Source organism: Coregonus lavaretus, assembly GCF_964263955.1.
Source record: "Coregonus lavaretus genome assembly, chromosome: 7".
Classification (NCBI taxonomy): Eukaryota; Metazoa; Chordata; class Actinopteri; order Salmoniformes; family Salmonidae; genus Coregonus; species Coregonus lavaretus.
The window spans coordinates 32,081,891-32,094,348 of NC_139994.1; the positions used below are offsets into that span (position 1 = coordinate 32,081,891).

Sequence of the window (12,458 nt, forward strand, 5' to 3'; positions counted from 1 at the left end):
TGGCATAATTAGTCAATTTTTGACGCGCGCTGTTATCGTGCTGTGCTCGAGGTCTGCACCTGTTCACTAGGATACTGGAGCCCGCGGTGAGTGTTCCATCTGCGTAGGGAAACATCACTTTGTTTTGACATTTTAAACCCTTTTACTTGCATTAACTACATAGCGCGTTATTTCTACCGAGTATTTACAGTGAAGGCTGGTTTAGCAGTTATTAGGAGTTATGCCATCTAGACCCGCGAACGGCTTTGTTCAGACCAGTGATATTCGGTGAAGAAGGCAAGAAGCCATAGCCGAGTCATAGTGTGCAGTTCAACTGCAATGCTCGGCCAGTCACCTCACGTTCTTGGAGGCATCTTGTGGATTCAGAATCCAATGAGAGGTATGTTTGGTGGGCTCATAACCTATGGGAATGCAACCCTTCTCTGTGTCAGGTGGGATGAAAATTGTGGACAGGTTGCTGATCTCATGATCATCCATTTTTTGCCATGCACTGATGCTATCACGTTCAATCCTAACCATTCTCTCTGGTTCCACTTCTTCAGTAAAAATGTAACTTGGTTTGGTGTAATCAACACCTATCATTTCATCACAATTTTAAAATGCAACATTTGTTACTATTCAAGCTGATAGCATTACACATGATGATGACACAGTCGGTGTGTGTCATTCATGTGTTGTCCTGGGTCACCTCTGCATCTCCTGGGATATTTTATGTGGAACTGAAGTGAGGAAGTCTAAACTCCTATTTGGCCCATATGACCAGACTACTATTCAACATACCTATGCTCTAAATCTTGTAAAACCATTTTTACATTTTCTCAAGGACCACCTTAACTGTGGTACCTTTTGCTATATTTGCAGATCAATTAGGCCTTCATCTGCAGAAATGATTATTGAGACTGCATTAATTAATTGCTTTGCTGAGATTGTGGAGAAATGTGAACGGCACATCAGAGGCATTTCTAATCTCACAGAAGGTCTTCTTCTGCTAAAACTGCCCAAACATCCTTTTAATGCACTGGAGATTACATTTGTATATTTCTTACACATAATGTTTCCGTTTTTACACACTTTTAGTGAGGGTGCCCCTATATCTAGACATTTTTAATTATTACTAATACCATATAGGGCCTACATACATAGAGACAAAATGTACCTTGGTCCTACTCTCTAACCTGCAAACAAGTCCTGTAATGAATATAAATAGCATGTAGGCAGTTCTGTGATGAGTCCTCACTGTGCTGGTATGAGTTTAAACAACCTGGATTCAGGGGTAGACGTAATCGTAAATCCGGGACACTCCAATTAGTATGATATGTTACGTTTCATATGGTATGTATTCATTTGTGCATGTCCATCATCCGTTTCGTATGATATATGTTACGAATTGTAATTTGTACATTATGTTTACGAATTTGCTAAACGTATTTTAATGTTATGACTTCCAATTGGTTGTGGCTAATGTTAGCTAGGCTAGGGGTTAAGGTTAGGAGTTAGATTAAAGGGTTAGAGGAAGGGTTAGTTAACATGCTAAGTAGCTAAAAAGTAGTAAGTAGGTGCTAAAGTTGTCTGTGATGAGGTTAGAATATGCAACCTTTAGGTTGCTAGACGTTAGCGTTATATGTCCACCCTGACCAACCATACTACTTTAGTTTTTAGCCTTAAGTAACCTTCTGTCTTATGGAACCATACCAAACGTAACATATCATAGTAATTTGAGTGTCCTGGATTTACATTTACTATGTTATGTATAGTCTATGAAACCAGGCTGGTTTAAAAAAAACAGTAGCATCCTTATGTTGGAGTTTCACCTTAGTACAGATGTGATGTAGCCTGGTTCTGCAATGTCACCGTGTTACATTATGAACCGATACCAACTCTTCTTAGACAATGAATGCAGCGCAGGTATTAATCAAATCAAATCAAATTTTATTGGTCACATGCGCCGAATACAACAGGTGCAGACATTACAGTGAAATGCTTACTTACATGTATAACATGTGAGACAATTATTAGCTGTTTGAAAATGTGAAATTTTTAGAATCCCTTGGTTTAACAGTTAAATATTTGTTTAAGTCATTAGTTATTTTCTGATTTTTATGCACTACCCGTTCAAAAGTTTGGGGTCACTTAGAAATGTCCTTGTTTTCGAAAGAAAAGCATATTTTTTTGTCCATTTTAAAATAACATCAAATTGATCAGAAATACAGTGTAGACCAGGGGTGTCAAACTCATTTTAGCTCAGGGGCCACATGGAGGAAAATCTATTCCCAAGTGGGCCGGACCGGAAAAATCATGGTGTGTGTGTGTGTGTATATATATATATATATATATATCTTAAAAACAACAACTTCAGATTGTTTTCTTTGTTTTAATACGATCAACATACAACATAAAGCTGGAGCCTGAGGACAGTGTGTCCAAAATAGTACAAGCACAACATCACTATTAATCATAAAACACGTCAAGTTTATTTGAAAATTCTAAAGAAAAAGAACACACAAACACACAATGCCTCAGTGATTAACAGAACTGTTTCACAGATCACAGAACTATATCAGGGTGTCATTTCTCAGGCAGAAATGTAGATAAAAATAATGAAAATCCTGTTCCCCAAACAAGTGCAAGAACCACAGTCAAGAATAGGTTAAATATACAAATAAAATAAAATCAATTAAAAACAATAGCACATCAACATAAAAACATATAAACATAAATCTGAAAGCGTTGCTCAAACTCCCGTAACAGTCCCGTTATTTTATCTTTGAACCGCTTCATGTCTGCCACATGTTGGGTCGCGCACACATTTTTCAGACAGGGGAAGTGAGCTGCATCACCACCGGCAAGTTGCGTCTCCCACAATGACACCTTTAACTTGAAAGAACATATGCTGTCATAATACTGCGTGACAACTTTGTTGCGCCCTTGCAGCTGTTTGTTCAAGTTATTCAGGTGCTCTGTAACATCCACCATAAATGCAAGGTCCTGCATCCATTCTGCGGAATGAAATTCTAACACTGGTTTGCCCTTTTCTTCCATGAACTGTTCAATTTCTTCTCGTAAATCAAAGAAAAGCCTCAGCACAGCACCTCGGCTTAACCATCTTACCTCAGTGTGGTATGGCAGGCCATTGATGTGGTCTTTCTCTCTGAGAAGGCTGTCAAACTGACGGTGATTCAGGCTTCTGGATCGGATGAAATTAACAGTTTGGATGACCACCTTCATGACGTTATCCATCTTTAATGACTTGCAACACAAAGCCTCCTGGTGCAAAATACAGTGAAAAGTCAAAAAATCACGTCCTCCATTTGCAGATTGCACTTTCTCTGCCTGCTTTTTTCCCGATCATTGAGGGCGCACCATCTGTAGCCAGGCTGACAGCGCGGGACCAGTCCACTCCGACCCTGTCCAGCGCGCCGACGAGTGCGGTAAAAATATCAGCTGCTGTCGTTGTATCTGTCATCGGCACCAACTCCACGAACTCCTCGGTGACGGTCAATGTGTCATCAACTCCGCGGATGAAAATGGCCAGTTGTGCAACATCTGTAATGTCCGTGCTTTCATCAATTGCAACCGAAAACGCAATAAATGACTTTACTTTTTGCTTCAACTGGCTGTCCAAATCCACTGAAAGATCGGAAATCCTGTCTGCAACTGTGTTTCTTGGCTTTGTGTTGCAAGTCATTAAAGATGGATAACGTCATGAAGGTGGTCATCCAAACTGTTAATTTCATCCGATCCAGAAGCCTGAATCACCGTCAGTTTGACAGCCTTCTCAGAGAGGCTGATATTTGCAAAAGCCTGCCGCTTTTCAGGGCACACAATCTCCGCTGCCTTCATCATGCATGTTTTTACAAATTCACCCTCACTAAATGGTTTTGAAGCCACTGCGATTTCATTAGCAATGAGGTAGCTAGCTTTCACTGCAGCGTCACTGATGTCTCAGCTGTGAGTAAACACAGACTGCTGTTTCTTCAGACCCGCCAACAGTTCATTCACCTTCTCTCATCTCCGCTGTCCTTGAAAGTTGTCATATTTGTCGGCATGAAGACTCACATAGTGGTGACGAAGGTTATATTCTTTCAGCACTACAACATGCTCTGAACACACCAAACATACAGCTTTCCCATTCAATTCCGTGAATAAATAGGATTACCATTTTTCTTGGAACACTCTGCACTCTGCGTCCACTTTTCTCTTTTTTGACAGAGGCATATTGGGGCAATGAGGGTGCCAAAGCACATAATGTTAAAAGTAGAAGCCGTAATAAATATCGCGGGCAACACAAAGTAGCTCATTGGCTGCACGTGCTTGACCTACTTGCTCTGCCCCGGTATAAACAGTGCTTGCTTAACACAATTGCTATTGCGCCATCCAGTGGACGCAATTGGAACAGCAGTTTATTTTATAGAAAAATTGCAGCGCATTTTTATACTTTTTTTATTTTGTTCAAAATCATCTCGCATCTCGTTTGACACCCCTGGTGTAGACATTGTTAATGTTGTAAATGGCTATTGTAGCTGGAAACGGCTTTTTTTATTTTTATTTTTTTTAATGGAATATCTACATAGGTGTACAGAGGCCCATTATCACCAACCATCAGTCCTGTGTTCCAATGGCATGTTGTGTTTGCTAATCCAAGTTCATCATTTTAAAAGGCTAATTGATCATTAGATAACCCTTTTGCAATTATGTTACCACAGCTGAAAACTGTTGTGCTGATTTTAAAGAAGCAATAAAACTAGCCTTCTTGAGGCTAGTTGAGTATCTCGAGCATCAGCAATTGTGGGTTCAATTACAGGCTCAAAATGGCCAGAAACAAAGAACTTTCTTCTGAAACTCGTCAGTCTATTCTTGTTCTGAGAAATGAAGGCTATTCCATGCGAGAAATTGCCAAGAAACTGAAGATCTCATACTACTCCCTTCATAGAACAGTGCAAACTGTCTCTAACCAGAATAGAAAGAGGAGTGGGAGGTCCCGGTGCACAACTGAGCGAGAGGACAATTAGTGTCTAGTTTGAGAAACGGGCACCACACAGGTCCTCCAACTGGCAGCTTCATTAAATAGTACCCGCAAAACACCAGTCTCAACGTCAACAGTAAAGAGGCAACTCCGGGATGCTGACCTTCTAGGCAGAGTTGCAAAGAAAAAGCCATATCTCAGACTGGCCAATAAAAAGAAAATATTAAGATGGGCAGTCTGAGATATGGCTTTTTCTTTGCAACTCTGCCTAGAAGGTCAGCATCCCGGAGTCGCCTCTTCACTGTTGACATACAGTAGTGTATAACCTGCAAGTGATAAAGCACATCATTACTTCAACTGCTTGATCTCCAGTCGAGACACCTTGATCTTAATATAATTATTTAGTAGCATGAAATGTATTCTGGCAGATTCAGACAGTCTAAAATGCTAGGGATGGTGAGGTGATATTGCTTTGTGTGAAGATCCTGTGGTGAAGCAGGCAGACTGTCTTGGAGATGAGGTACAGTTGAAGTCGGAAGTTTACATACACTTAGGTCGTTTTTCAACCACTCCACAAATTTCTAGTTAACAAACTATAGTTTTGGCAAGTTGGTTAGGACATCCACTTCGTGCATGACACAAGTCATTTTTCCAACAATTGTTTACAGACAGATTATTTCACTTATAATTCACTGTATCACAATTCCAGTGGGTCAGAAGTTTACATACACTAAGTTGACTGTGCCTTTAAACAGCTTGGAAAATTCCAGAAAATGATGTCATAGCTTTAGAAGCTTCTGATAGGCTAATTGACATCATTTGAGTCAATTGGAAGTGTACCTGTGGATGTATTTCAAGGCCTACCTTCAAACTCAGTGCCTCTTTGCTTGACATCATGGGAAAATCAAAAGAAATCAGCCAAGAAAAAAATAAAATAATTGTAGACCTCATTCTTGGGAGAAATTTCCAAACGCCTGAAGGTACCACGTTCATCTGTACAAACAATAGTACGCAAGTATAAACACCATGGGACCACGCAGCCGTCATACCGCTCAGGAAGGAGACACGTTCTGTCTCCTAGAGATGAACGTACTTTGGTGCGAAAAGTGCAAATCAATCCCAGAACAACAGCAAATTACCTTGTGAATATGCTGGAGGAAACGGGTACAAAAGTATCTATATCCACAGTAAAACTAGTCCTATATCGACATAACCTGAAAGGCCGCTCCGCAAGGAAGAAGCCACTGCTCCAAAACTGCCATAAAAAGCCAGACTACGGTTTGCAACTGCACATGGGGACAAAGATTGTACTTTTTGGAGAAATGTCCTCTGTTCTGATGAAACAAAAATAGAACTGTTTGGCCATAATGACCATTATGTTTGGAGGAGAAAGGTGGGTAGCTTGCAAGCCGAAGTACACCATCCCAACTGTGAAGCAGGGGGGTGGCAGCATCATGCTGTGGGGGTGCTTTGCTGCAGGAGGGACTGATGCACTTCACAAAATAGATGGCATCATGAGGAAGGAGCATTATGTGGATATATTGAAGCAACATCTCAAGACATCAGTCAGGAAGTTAAAGCTTGTTCGCAAATGGGTCTTCCAAATGGACAATGATCCCAAGCATACTTCCAAAGTTGTGGCAAAACGGCTTAAGGACAACAAAGTCAAGGTATTGGAGTGGCCATCACAAAGCCCTGACCTCAATCCTATAGAAAATGTGTGGGCAGAACTGAAAAAGCATGTGCGACCAAGGAGGCCTACAAACCTGACTCAGTTACACCAGCTCTGTCAGGAGGAATGGGCCAAAATTGCCCCAACTTATTGTGGGAAGCTTGTGGAAGGCTACCCAAAACGTTTGACCCAAGGAAAAAAAAAAAAAGTAAATGCAATGCTACCAAATACTAATTGAGTGTATGTAAACTTCTGACCCACTGGGAATGTGATGAAATAAATAAAAGCTGAAATAAATCATTCTCTCTCTCCTATTATTCTGACATTTCACATTCTGAAAATAGTGGTGATCCTAACTGACCTAAAACAGGGAATTTTGACTTGGATTAAATGTCAGGAATTGTGAAAAACTGAGTTTAAATGTATTTGGCTAAGGTGTATGTAAACTTCCGACTTCAACTGTATATCATGACAGTCTGAGACAGTTATTAATCACATACACACTCGAAATACATATTACATCATGTTCTTGAGAACCTATGGGCAGACACCCTACCTCCCTCAATCTACACACACATCCTTGATTAAAGACCAGTGCCGTTACAAATGTCCACTGAGTTCTACTTGAGGCTTCATCATGTAGCGTCATCATAACTTAATACTGCCCTGAGAAACGTGGAGGACATAATTGTTATTATGTTGTCCGTGATATCATAACTTGTGTCGCTTCATGACAAATGATACGATCACAGTCATGACATCATGTCCCGCTTTATGACGGTGGACGCTTATCTTGCACATACTGACATAAGTTATGACTGCTTATGTAATCTGTTGCATAATACTTGGGACACTGTAAATGGCTTTGTGGCTGAGGGTTCCAGTGAACTGGTACAGAACATTACTTTAGCCTACAATTGGATGCCCTGGCCTATCCATCAGACCAATGCTCTCAAACCTTAGTTAAGCGCAGCGTTTACCTCTTTGGCCAAGCCTATCCATTCCCTTCAGTCTGGCCTCTCTCTGCTCAGCCTGTCTAATGCGCCCTACACTGACCCTCCTCACTAAGCATCAGGGTTTGCACAAGGTGCTTAAAGTACTTGAATTTGGCACTCTGAAATCCAAGTACTGGAATACCTTAAATCAGAAATTTTCTCAAGTTGGTACTTGAATTTGAATGGAGAGGAGAACAGAAAATGATCAAATATGTTAATATGAAAAAGATTAAACATTTGTTGGTCTTGCAAATTCATTTTCAGGCAGACTACCAAGTTTTATTTCCTCACGTGTTTCGTGCCCTGTTGCCAGGCGAACTCGCTCATTCCACCCACACTGCCACTCAGCCAGGCAGGTACAGAACTGACTGATTAGGCGCCGCCAAATGTCACATTGATAGCTAAAATACTGGGCAAATGTAGATTCAAGCCTGCCTGACAGGATATTGATGTTTATGAATGGGTTTTGCCAGACCCAACCAGGGATGCAGTGGAGGGTAAACACAGTTTTTAAGCACTTTTTTGTTTGTGAAATAGCGTTTACTCACCGTTTTTATTTAGTTAATTATTGTTTACCCACTTACTGCGTTACCAGCATTGATCAACGTTCAGAAGGCTTCTTGATCTGAGTTCTAGTCGCCCCTACCTCTAAGAAATGAGTGAAATCGTGAATGATTCATGCATGTTCGCCTGCTCGCCCGGATTTAACTTGTTAGCGGCGCATTCACGCACCACTCTGTCCAACGGGAAACTCCGCCCACGACATAGGCCGAGAGGTGAAACGAACTACCTCAGTCCAGACCTACAGTGGCAAGTAGCAGAGAGACATCACCCAAACAAAAACAAACCTGACTCTTGGAGAATGAGTGTACAACTGGTAAATAGTTGCTGATATTTCAGTCAAATGTCTAGCTAGCTAGGTAACTCAAGGGCTCTGGCTATTAGCTAGGTAACTATCTATAACTAACTGGCTAGAAGGATTAAGTTAGACACTAACGTTGAACGGAGCCTGACCTCAACAGGAGCAGTTGACTGAAATTAAGCTAGCTATAATCAAAAGATGGGCTACTATAAGTTAACATAACAAAATAGAGAGTAGTGAGACGGACTGTGGTGAGTCATACAGCAATGTAGGCAAAGGAGATGCACAGAGAGAGGAAGCATTGAAGCAAGCAGGGAGAGAGTTTAGTAGTACAGTGGTTCCCAAACTTGGGTTCCAGGACCCTTGTGGGGTCCTCTAAAATTGAAATAGATTCTCTCAGGGGAACCTTTCATCTTACCAAAGACATTAATAAGTTGTTTCTCTTCAAATGGGTATAGAATACAACATTTTAGAGTAATCTAAGGGCCTTTTTACACTGTCGGAATTCACCTTTATGTCATTGTGTTGGGACAGCCTGTGGGACCAAACATTTTGTGAAATATAAACACAATTTAATATTATTATCATGTACACTGAACAAAAATACAGTTCAAATAAGGAAATCAGTCAACATCATCAGTACTGACTTACCACTCATGTATGTCGTATATAAGTAGTGAAACACTTGAGTAGAAATTGTAAGGTAGTGATGAATAGTAAGTAAGTTGGTTATTTTCATGAGGTTGTGGCGATATACTGTCATCTGGTGGCGACTAGAAACAATTGCATAATAGGAACTATTACAAATTGATGGTCCTTGAAATTAAATATTAGTGCTTGAAAACTTCCATGAAAGTCCTTGAATTTGACTTGCCACTGTCTGTACGAACCCTGGTGCAGCCATTCAGATGCCTAAATCTCTCAGTTCCACCGCCCCTGGCAACGTAGCGGCCTGTCAGCCCAGGGAAAGAGGCTGGCTACACTTCCCTGAGGGACCTGTAGGCTATTTGTTGCGCCTCAACACTAGCCCCTTTCGCTTAGTTTACCCAGGGCTTTGGGGAAAACCCCACAGTATAGGGAGAAAACACTTTTTAACAGAACCTACGTGATATCATATTTAACTAAAAAAATTTATGTGGTTGTCAGTTCTACACAAGAATATGAATATTTATAGCTGAGAAACCATTTATTTGGTGTTGTAGTCATTCAGTATCCCTAAGTAGTACGTTACAACATCACTAATATTTTCAGTCATATTGTAGTCAATAAAAGCGGTTAAGATGGATAAGATACAGTGAGGGAAAATAAGTATTTGATCCCCTGCTGATTTTGTACGTTTGCCCACTGACAAAGACATGATCAGTTTATATAATTTTAATGGTAGGTTTATTTGAAAAAGTGAGAGACAGAATAACAACAAAAACATCCAAAACAACGCATGTAAAAAATGTTATAAATTGATTTGCATTTTAATGAGGGTAATAAGTATTTGACCCCTCTGCAAAACATGACTTAGTACTTGGTGGCAAAACCCTTGTTGGCAATCACAGAGGTCAGACGTTTCTTGTAGTTGGCCACCAGGTTTGCACACATCTAAGGAGGGATTTTGTCCCACTCCTCTTTGCAGATCTTCTCCAAGTCCTTAAGGTTTTGAGGCTGAAGTTTGGCAACTCAAACCTTCAGCTCCCTCCACAGATTTTCTATGGGATTAAGGTCTGGAGACTGGCTAGGCCACTCCAGGACCTTAATGTGCTTCTTCTTGAGCCACTCCTTTGTTGCCTTGGCCGTGTGTTTTGGGTCATTGTCATGCTAGAATACCCATCCACAACCCATTTTCAATGCCCTGGCTGAGGGAAGGAGGTTCTCACCCAAGATTCGACGGTACATGGCCCCGTCCATCGTCCCTTTGATGCGGTGAAGCTGTCCTGTCCCCTTAGCAGAAAAACACCCCCAAAGCATAATGTTTCCACCTCCATGTTTGACGGTGGGGATGGTGTTCTTGGGGTCATAGGCAGCATTCCTCCTCCAAACACGGCGAGTTGAGTTGATGCCAAAGAGCTCCATTTTGGTCTCATCTGACCATAACACTTTCACCCAGTTCTCCTCTGAATCATTCAGATGTTCATTGGCAAACTTCAGACGGGCCTGTATATGAACTTTTTTGAGCAGGGGGACCTTGCGGGCGCTGCAGGATTTCAGTCCTTCACGGCGTAGTGTGTTACCAATTGTTTTCTTGGTGACTATGGTCCCAGCTGCCTTGAGATCATTGACAAGATCCTCCCGTGTAGTTCTGGGCTGATTCCTCACCGTTCTCATGATCATTGCAACTCCATGAGGTGAGATCTTTTATGGAGCTCCAGGCCGAGGGAGATTGACAGTTATTTTGTGTTTCTTCCATTTGCGAATAATCGCACCAACTGTTGTCACCTTCTCGCCAAGGTGCTTGGTGATGGTCTTGTAGCCCATTCCAGCCTTGTGTAGGTCTACAATCTTGTCCCTGACATCCTTGGAGAGCTCTTTGGTCTTGGCCATGGTGGAGAGTTTGGAATCTGATTGATTGCTTCTGTGGACAGGTGTCTTTTATACAGGGAACAAATTGAGATTAGGAGCACTCCCTTTAAGAGTGTGCTCCTAATCTCAGATCATTACCTGTATAAAAGACACCTGGGAGCCAGTGATCTTTCTGATTGAGAGGGGGTCAAATACTTATTTCCCTAATTAAAATGCAAATCAATTTATGACATGCGTATTTCTCTCACTGTTCAAATAAACCTACCATTAAAATTATAGACTGATTATTTCTTTGTCAGTGGGCAAACGTACAAAATCAGCAGGGGATCAAATAGTTTTTTCCCTCACTGTATCGTGCCAGATTCGTTATGGTTTCAAAATATCCACAAAAAAACATCTTCATATTCACAGAGCAACCTATATTTTGTCAAAGTCACTGATTAGAGAACTTCTGCTATTCCTCCCACTGAGCTTGTATAACTCCCAATTACTGAAGTGGATTCGATTTAAATAGAAAGGCAGCTTTTATTTTTATACACTGACACACTATGTACTGAGGCAGATTCACACACAGAGATACAGGGATGAGGTAACTCAGTCTAATTTTAGACCTGATAAATATGCAATTGACACAATGCACTGAGAGCACGTAACTCCTGTTGTCGCTCATGTGTACAGTAACATCAGCTCTATAGATTTGCTGTTTGTCAACATAATCAATTCACTCAGTCAAGGACATGAATGACCTCTAAAGGGGGCTTTCACACCAAATTGGTTTGGTGTGGTTTTTCCGAACTGGTGCATTTACCACCTTTTAGTTTGGTTCATTTGGACTGGTGTGAACATTCTATCCACATTCGGGAGCACACTAAACAACTCACCACGGTACGCTCAAAAAGGGTGGTCTCTGTTCAATTCGTACCGTGGTGCGGTTCGCTGCAGGTGAAAACGCAGTCCGGACCAAACACAGTAACGCATTATTATTGGTTGTTTGACTGCGAACATTTGATGAAATACACACAGTATCATAACTTGATCTCTGAAACATTCTGTGAGTAGCAGCGAATCCGATGCAGATTCTGGGCTATATTTTCCACACTATTGCGCTGTTTTCTCCCACATGTTGTTGGAAGACTAAAGCGAAAGTAATATGAAGATTGGGACACAAGTGACGCTTCATGATAATCATAAATGGATTTAACGTGAGCATGTTTGTCCAATAAACAAATAATTAGCATGGACACGTGGCTTTGTTTTAGGAATTTGTTTGACATTTGTGAAACCAACCAGACCAAAAATACAATGTAACATACCGTTTGAACTATAGCTCAGAACTATGTGTGAAAATACTTGGGAGTAAAAAAACATAAGAAAGTAGGACTTTGGACAGTTATTTCTTCCACCTTTTAGAAATCTATAAGAACTATTTTTGTTATAATTATGATTCCCATCTCC

At 41.0% G+C, this 12,458-nt stretch overlaps 1 protein-coding gene across 1 annotated transcript in view; it reads left to right on the top strand.

The window, feature by feature from the left end:
- Nucleotides 1-318: 318 nt before the first annotated feature.
- Nucleotides 319-12,458, top strand: part of LOC311132333 (sterile alpha motif domain-containing protein 12-like) — a gene marked incomplete at both ends in the record, with an annotated part of 44,530 nt that continues 32,390 nt past the window's right edge. The window contains one exon of the mRNA XM_084165578.1: nucleotides 319-379. Coding sequence (XP_084021704.1) covers nucleotides 319-379 — 61 coding nt within the window. The remainder of the gene's footprint in view (nucleotides 380-12,458) is intronic.